At 54.3% G+C, this 8,567-nt stretch overlaps 1 protein-coding gene across 1 annotated transcript; it reads right to left on the bottom strand.

Moving 5' to 3' along the window:
- Positions 1-3,464: 3,464 nt before the first annotated feature.
- Positions 3,465-6,527, bottom strand: LOC112902627 (FT-interacting protein 1-like). The gene has a single exon (XM_025971740.1). It carries the CDS (start codon positions 6,525-6,527, stop codon positions 3,465-3,467), a length of 3,063 nt encoding a protein of 1,020 aa, XP_025827525.1.
- Between the last annotated feature and the right edge of the window lie 2,040 nt (positions 6,528-8,567).

Here is an 8,567-nt window from a genome sequence, read left to right as displayed (position 1 = left end):
TTAACATAACTTCCAATAGCAAATCATTATCCCTGCTACAATTATGCTTTCCTCGCTCTAATAATTCAAACTTTTTTATAAAAATTGAAGGTTCCTGGTTTGTACTGCCGAGCTAGTACTAAGCAGATTCTGTGCAACATTCAGCCTGGCCATTGGACGTGAGACTGACAGTAGTAAGCAACGAGAACGGTGAAAACTACCGACAACCTCTCGCGCAGAGTGCTCCAACGGTTTTTTGTGTAATTTTAACTTACAAGCTTCAATTCAACTGGGGCGGACATGTGTGTTGTTGGAGATTAATTAGATCAAAGCAAATCGAAGGTAAAATATATACTCCAACAGTTTCCAGAAGCTCTCTTCCCTAATAATTATTGAATTTTTCTAATATCCTAATAATTATTGAATTGTTCTAATATTTTAGCTTAACTCGAGAATTTTAGCTCTTTCTGTACGTTAGTTGTATTGAGATGAGACGAGATAAGGAACTGTAAAACCATCATTTTTTATAGTGATATTGAAACATCCCCATACAATCTTGTTAGAAAATATTTATCGAAAAAGAAAATATTTATCGAAAACTGCTGAAGATGCTCTAGTACGTACAAATTAACGGAGTACATACAGCAAAGTGAGCACACACATACATGCATATATGTAAATAATGTAAGGCAGATCGTCGAGTAGTAACATGGGTACAAAACAATGCAGGCAGCATCGATCCATCCCAAGCTGACAGGACTTTATGTATGAAACACACGCATCGACCGCAGGATCGAAGCACCGGAGCACGCTTGACTAGCTCCTCCGCAAGAGTCGGAGTCGTGCAGCCATGGAGATCAGTAGTAGGTGGTGCGGCGCGAGCAGGTGAGCGTCCGCACCAGGCGGCGCCACATGCCGCCCAGCGACGTGCCCCGCCGCGTCCGCACCGCCACCGGCGTGCCCCCCACCGCCGCCGCCCTCTTCCTCCGCCGCCACGGCGTCAGCGACATCAGCGACGGCATCGCGAACGGCTCTGCTGCTTGCTATAGCCTGGGCTAAATAATGCTGCTGTTGTGGAGCTGATTAGCTGAAGGATGATGACCCAACGACGACACAGGAGAGAGGAGATCGCCGGAGATGATGGCGCTGATGAATACGATCGACGGGGACATGGCGCCTCCGCCCCTTTTAAACCCCGGCGCGTCGCGGCCCGGCGATCCGGCGCGCGCCCGTGGCGCGCCGACGCGTGTGCGCGCGCCGGTGCACGTGGGCGCGCTCCGGAGCGGGGACGTGGTGTCCGCGTCAGAGGTCAGCCGTGTGCGCGCCTCCAGACTGTTCCAGAACGCGAACTCGATCCGGCTTCGACTGGTGCTCCTCCCACGTGTGGCAGCCCGGCGCGCGACGCGTGCGCGCGCGCGGACCACGTCGAACGGACAGGGCCGAGGCGGCTGGCGGTGGCAGCGCACCTCGCACGGCTCTTCTGTGTCTCACACCAGCCCAGGAGCTCGCCTCCTCCTCGACCCGGCTCATCAGCTCGCATCGTATCCTGTCCAACCCTGTGGTTACCAAAAAAATGTTGAGAAAAAACCCCCAGAAAGGTGGCATGCTCTGCTAACGGAGCAATCTTTTGCACCCAACTTATTCGATGCGTTCGGTTTGAAGAGTAGGGTATTCCGTTCTCTTCTTATCTTTTATTTATTTTATTTGGTTTCTGGAATGAAATGGATTGATCCGTCACCACCTCATCCCTCACAAGCTGACAATTAATGTAAAAATTTGAGAAACACGGTCATCGTCCCACTAAAATTCATAGAATATAGAATTATGGTCATAGAAATTAGTGTTGTCTCTTTACCGATCATTTTATAATGAAAGAAATACTTAGTCCACTATCGGCCACCATGATAATTGTTAATGAGTATGAGATATACTTTATCTTCCACAAGGGGCTGATCTAGATCTAGGATGGGTATCATGGAGCCTCTTCTGCATTTTCTAACCATGGATGAAGAGGAAGGAAAGGAGAAAGAAGTGAGGGAGGAAGAAGGGAGAAGATGAAGAGATATTACCAGTCACATGTGGGATCGTCAGTGACAGTATCGTAGAAAACAAAGAAAAAGTAGGATGGGTCTAGTACGGGCCTAAGAAAGATAGAAAGTACCACCTGCAATATGCAAAAGGTAATATTTTTGACACAAACATTAAAATCAAAATTCGATCCCATCATCTTATCTCTTATGATAAAATCTTCAAAATAAGTCCATACTTAAATATATTTGGATAATTTTTGTACTGGAAAGTGAAGGCGGAACAATTGTTCTCCTTTCTAAAACAAATTGTTCCACATTTGTTATGAGAAAAGAATTATCAAAATATAATCGTGTGTGATCTAGTTTTGAAGATCATGCTGTAATGACATAAGGGTACAATCAAAATTTAGTTTAGTTGGACATTTGATCCAAAAATTAAGAACATTTTTCTTTAAATCTTTATATTGGTGTCCGCGTCCCCATCTTGCTGTCAGCCTATATAGGCCACCAATTATAGTCTAGAAAAAAACACGCGCGTAAGTCCTCCGAGCCGCGCGCGACCTCGAATATTGCCGAAGATGAGCCTCCCACACCCCATGGATTCCTCATGGACACTTCAAATTGGCCCCTCAATATCCCATCCCGTGTTACTTAGCTGAGACAAGGATGTGAAAACGTAACCTCATTTTGCCGTCCACCAATGGCGATTCCCATAGCTAGGTTTGTTGTTGCTGTCAGGACGATCCCATGTTGAGCTGAGTAGGGCACATGCCCTACCTCGAGCTCAACCATTAGCTGCTTAGCTTAATAAGGCTACTGAATCAGATGCATGACAGGGGCGGGTCCAGGATTCAGAGAACAGATATTTAAAATTTTAAAGGATGATCTTTTTCTTGTCAGACTACATCCTGGTTTGGCATGTGAAATTTTTTATTGCATCACATAGTAATCCCTGTATAATATGTAGAAGATACAACATAACTTTTTTTTTTTCCGGGCGACGAACTGACACTACCGCATCAAGCAATCGTCCAAATCCCCATGGAGCTCCTTGTGCTGGTCCAAACAAGAAATTTGGATTTTTGATACCCCAAACATGAGGATGTACCTGAAGTGACATTTAGCTGTGTGAGCAGTGAGCGTGCTCGCCTGAGGCCGTTCTGGAGGAAGCTGGTTAAAGATGATGTGGCAGCTCGAGCAGGAGAAAGGGCCCATGGGTGCAAATGTTATCAGTGAAGAGGATGCGGCAAGATGACTGCACGTGCTTGTGTCCAAGAATTGAAGTTGGAGAGCAAGCCAGGTGAATGTATAGGGAGAGAACAGAGGGCAGGGGGAGGACTGGAAAAGGACGACATGTCGACCTGGACGTTGGCATGGCGGTGTGGGCGACGATTGGCAGCACGCGGCAGGCTGTGAGGCAGTTTGAGGCAAAAACACGTCGAACCATGATCGACCTCAGAGCATGACGTCGGCATTGGACGGCAGCCGCCGGAAGAAGCACATCAGCGCCGACGGCCGCCCCTTCCTCCGCCTCAGCAGCGGGTGCCTCGTCGCGTAGAGCCCCGCGGCGGCCACCAGCGCCCGGAACGGCACCGCGTAGGTCACGGCGGCGAGCGCGGCCGCCGCCGCGAGCGCGAGCGCCGTGGCGCGGCCGTCCCTCCACGCGAGCAGCGCGTGCGCGCGCTCCCCCTGCGTGGCCACGTCCCCGATAAACGTCTGGACGCGCGCCGCCGCCTCCCAGAGCTGCAGGTACCGCCACTCCACAAGGTGCGGTGGGGTCCCCGACGCCGGCCCCGCGTCGAACTCCTCCTCGAGCATGCCCGGGTGCACGCCGTCGGCGTAGTGCTCCATCCGCGCCGGCCCCGCCGGCCGCCGCCGGAAGTAGTTCCACGCGCCGGCGGCGAAGAGGTACAGGAAGAAGGTCGGCAGGATCAGCTTGGGCTGCCACGTCAGCATCAGGAGCAGGAGCTGGACGAGGACGGTGGTGGGCGGGTGGTTCCAGCCGCGGACGCCCCGGAGCCACGCCGCGAGCGCGGCGACCGGGGCGAGCACGTCGCGGAGGCGCGCGCGCGCGGCGAGGGACCGGCGCCTGCTGTAGGCCGAGAACTCCGGCACGGCGGGGCTCGGGTGCGCCGACGGGTCGCGGAGGAGGTAGTGCACGACCTCCGCGCGCAGCGGCGGCTCGGCGCGCGCCAGCCTGGCGGTGACGACGTCCACGGCGGCGCGCCGGAGCGCCGGGAGCAGGTGCGTCGGGATCGGCTTCGCGTAGTGCTGGTTTGGCAGCGTCGGGCGGAGGTACAGGGACAGCATGCTCACCCACGCCGTGGGCGTGAACCGCACGGCGAGGTGGAGCTCGCCGCACCGGGCGAGCCGGTCGGGCCGCAGCACGAACAGCGGGTGCGGCTGCTCGTACCTGCGGCCGGAGCCCAGCGTCGAGACGCGGATGCGGACCTTGCCCAGCGGCGCGTCCGTCGCACCGCGCCGCGGGTCCTCCCCGACGCCGACCAGCTGGTGGCTGCCGAAGACGGCGACGGTGAGCACGGTGCATGGGTCGAACACGTCGAACGTGAACTGCTCCTGCCAGCTCGGCGAGGCCGTGTCGACGAGCGTGCGCGTCCGGACCCACTTCTGCCCGTACTTGGCGACGCAGTACGCGTCGACGGCCGCCCGCCCGCCGTTCGGGCGCTTCTTCGTCGACGGGAGGCCGGTCGCTCGAAGGACGGTGAGCTCGAGGACGCCGACGGGCGCCGGCTTCCGGAGCTGCTTCGCCGACGGCTCGAAGTCGCTGGCGTACGTCGTCAGCTCGTCGAGGACGTGGTACGCGGCATCGTAGTAGACGCACAGCTGTATCTTGCTCCGGAACTCGTGGCGCCATCCCCTGTCCCGGCCGTCGCCGCCCCCGTTCCCGTCGGAATGCGGCCCCTCGAGGTCGAACCACGACGGCGCCGGCGGCTTGAACTTCTTCTTGTCGAACTGCTGCACCTTGATGCTGCTCTTGGGGAGGACGAGCCGGCCCAGCACCTCGTGCCGCCCCGGCGAGGAGCCGTCCATGACGGTGATCACCAGCGGCTCCTCGAACGGCCACGCCGCGACGAGGAAGAAGTCCTGGTCCCACCTGGCGCTCGGCGACGCCCGGGTCTCCCACCTCTGCGCGCCGAGCTGCACCCTCGCGAACACGCTCGGCCGCGACCGGCCCCGGTCAGGGTGAACCAGGTCCTGCGCCGCCATGACGTGGCACCGGAGGTAGCACAGCCGCGGCGCGTGGTAGCTCTTGGCCTGAGTGGCAGCCACGGCGCTCGGCGAGAGGTCGTGCGCGCCGGCGTGCAGCGCGCCGGCGAAGGCCTCGTCGGACTGGGACCCCTTCCATGCGGCGAGCATGATCTCGCCGCCGGTCCACTGGCCGTCCTTGGCGCCCTTGAGCCCGTACCATTGCGCTGCCGGAGGGCGATTCGGAGGAGCCGAGCTTGGCACGTCGACGATGGGCAGGACAACTTTCCCAACGAAGCTGTCCCAGACAATGAGGTTCCTGTCCTTGACAATCACCTCTACAACATCTGATTGGAGGTGATCCTTTGAGAAGGCGAACACTTGGTTCCACTCCGGGTAGTGGTTCCTCACCGCGTGCCGTGTCGCCGCCGAGTAGTTCCCGACCCGGACCTCGACGTAGGGGTCGATGCCCAATGTGAGGTTCATGCCGGGGAGGTTGGAGGCGCGCACTACATTGACGTAGAGGAATTCCAACTTGTCGACCATGAGGTACTCCGCCGCCTTGGCATCGTCGGCGGTGGCGGGCGCCGGCGCCTTCTTGTCGGCACCTTTTGCTGGGACTCCGGCGGTTGGTGGCACGAACGGCGGCGGCGGCGGCGGCGGCGGCGGGAAGATCAGTGACCCCGTGCTGGACTGTGTTGGGATGGAGTGGAACACTTGCACCGGCTCTTTCTTCTTGGTTTTCCTCTTGATCGTTGCTGGAGCTGACTGCGTGCTCGCGCCTCCGACGACCGTCTCCGGACCGTCCATGGAGGCGGTGTCGTTGAAGGTCGTCGTAGCATACGTGCTGGAGTAGGCATTCCCCGCCGGCGCGTTGGCGGCGGCGGCGGAAGTGGACGGCGACGCGTACGGCGCCAAGTAGAGCCGGAGCGCGACCTCGCCGCGGGCGGAGGCGAAGAAGCTGGGCTTGTCGAGGGGGCAGCGCAGGAGCACGGCCTCCTCGGCGGACGGCGCGACGGCCGCGCCGAACAGGCGGACGCGACCGAGGCAGCTCTTGCCGCCGGAGGCCCGCCGGTGGTACACCCCGACGTCGATGGAGCCGTCCGAGAGGCTGCGCCCGCCGCGGGCCGTCCTCGCGTCGACCGCGAACACGAGCGTCTCGTTCCACGTCGGGTTGGCCTCGCCGGGCGGCCTCACGGCCGTCGCGTGGCGCTGGCCGCCGAACGCGACCTGCACGAACGGGGACACGCCGCCGCGGCCCCGCCTCGCCGGCAGGTCGCGCGCGCCGGCGACCTCGACCACCAGCTTCATCGCCGTGCGCGCTTGGTGGTTCGATGTCGAACGCTACCTACTTCCGTGCATGGGTGTGTAGTGCAGGGTACAAGACTACAGGCTGCTGACCATGGCTTCCTGCTGGTCGAATCCAACGTCATGTTGCAATCTGGGGGTTCAGAACCTGATTAGGGGCGACGTAATTTTCCGGTGCAAATCGATCGAGTAATTGTAATCCATGTTGGCTGGGTATGAAATGGCGAAGACGACAAGCCGGCCAATAGAACAGGAGGACTAGGACAAGCCTTGCCAAGAAACCCCATTGGTAGCAAAAACAAAAGGGAGAAGCTAAATTCAAATGCGCTGTTCAATCAAATTCGCAGACCAGGTCGCCACCCATCGCTCAGCTGTTGCCCGTGCGCGCGCGCGTGACTGTGTGGTAAGCACCGATGCATCATCATGGATATCTTCTAAGCACAACCATTCAGCTATTGTATGGGCTAGTTGCAAGCTTTCTTTATTTGGAGTCGGGCCAATCTTTTTTTTTTTTGCCGTATGACTCGTAGTAATAATAACACAGAAAAAAAAACATGAAATATATTCCTTAATAACATTTCAACTATATATTCCTTAATACCATAATAGGCATCGCAACTATATTCTTCCATATGTTCCGTCCTGCAATGTCTCCGTTGCGATCATCTCACTAATTTATAAGCTCTTAAGAGCAGCTCATCATTCATCAGGAATAAATAAACTTTGACGAGGGGCGCAAACCGGGGACGCCGCCGCAAGTAATCTACAAGAGCTGCAAAAGATACTTGTGGGCTATGAACATATGCTTGACTGAGATATGCTCATACGCCGTGGTCGTCTAAAAGAAACAATATCTTTGGTGGCCACTCTGGCAGGAACCCATTTCCTGCATGTATCCTACTAGGAGTGTCAATTCCACGAGAACAATAGGATATTTCACCATTAGTATTCAAGGGTGGCTTCATTGAGAATTGCAATTGGGTTTTAAAAATTTAGGCAAGATAATATTGACGCATCATAAGAAAGGGTTGGAGAGTATTCTTTGGACGTGTTCCAGGAATTTGATCACTGGAGTATCCCTATAAACTTGTCCTGTATTACACTACACCAGCAGCTAGTTTTTTAAAAAAAAACTCGCAGAGAAGGTAAACTTCAAACAAAATAAGTGGCACTTCTACGGTGTCAATAAAGAACAGTTGCGGTGTTGCAGCCTACAAAATAAGAGCGTGCTGCTTGTGCAATATGATTTTTTTCAGGAGAGGGAAAAAAAAACCCCCCAATATTTATGTATTTCTGCTGTAGCCCATGCTGCTGTGATTCTAAGGTTTCTCAGATTCTATCTCAGCACAAAGTCTAACATGTAACATGCAGTCAATATAGTTTTAAGTGTCAAGATATTTTACAACAGCAGCACTGCAGGAGCAGCGGGAAAACCCTGCCGTCTTAAACAAGTTGGACAGGCTATAGAGAAGAAACCAAACAGGAACCATACAGACCAAAGAGAGAAGGTAAAAGATAGTAATTAAAATGAAAACAGCAATATGATAAAACTACTCTTTCCGTTCCAAATTCTAGCTTGTTTTGACTCTCATAGATACATAAGTTTTGCCATGTACCAAGATATGCATTATGTCTAGATACATAATAAAAAAAAGTTATGTATCTAGAAAAGCCAAAACAACCTACAATTTGGAACGGAGGGAGTAGTAATGATAGTAGTAAAAGTTCAATTCCTAGGTCATAGTCTGGACTGGGCAGGAGATATTTAAATCATCAGATATAAATGGGCTCAGTGCATGTGGTTATTTCTGACAGGTATGAAATGCATACAATGAAACAAACCAGATTGATGAAGAGAAACCACCTATCACTGCACAACAAACTGCTGAACTAGACGAAGATAGGCCTACAATTGGCATTTCGCTTTAAGAAATTCTGCAAGGAAGCAAACCCCAACAGCTGGCAGCTGAAACAGACATGTGCTGATGTCTGCTTCGATATAAGTTGCAAACTTGCAACAGCAACACAAAGCAATCAAACCCA

This window comes from Panicum hallii, chromosome 8, assembly GCF_002211085.1.
Source record: "Panicum hallii strain FIL2 chromosome 8, PHallii_v3.1, whole genome shotgun sequence".
NCBI lineage: Eukaryota > Viridiplantae > Streptophyta > Magnoliopsida > Poales > Poaceae > Panicum > Panicum hallii.
This window is presented reverse-complemented; position numbering and strand designations above follow the sequence as displayed.

Bases quoted from the DNA above. Each gene is read 5' to 3' on its own strand.
- LOC112902627 (XM_025971740.1), bottom strand. From the start codon at position 6,527: ATGAAGCTGGTGGTCGAGGTCGCCGGCGCGCGCGACCTGCCGGCGAGG.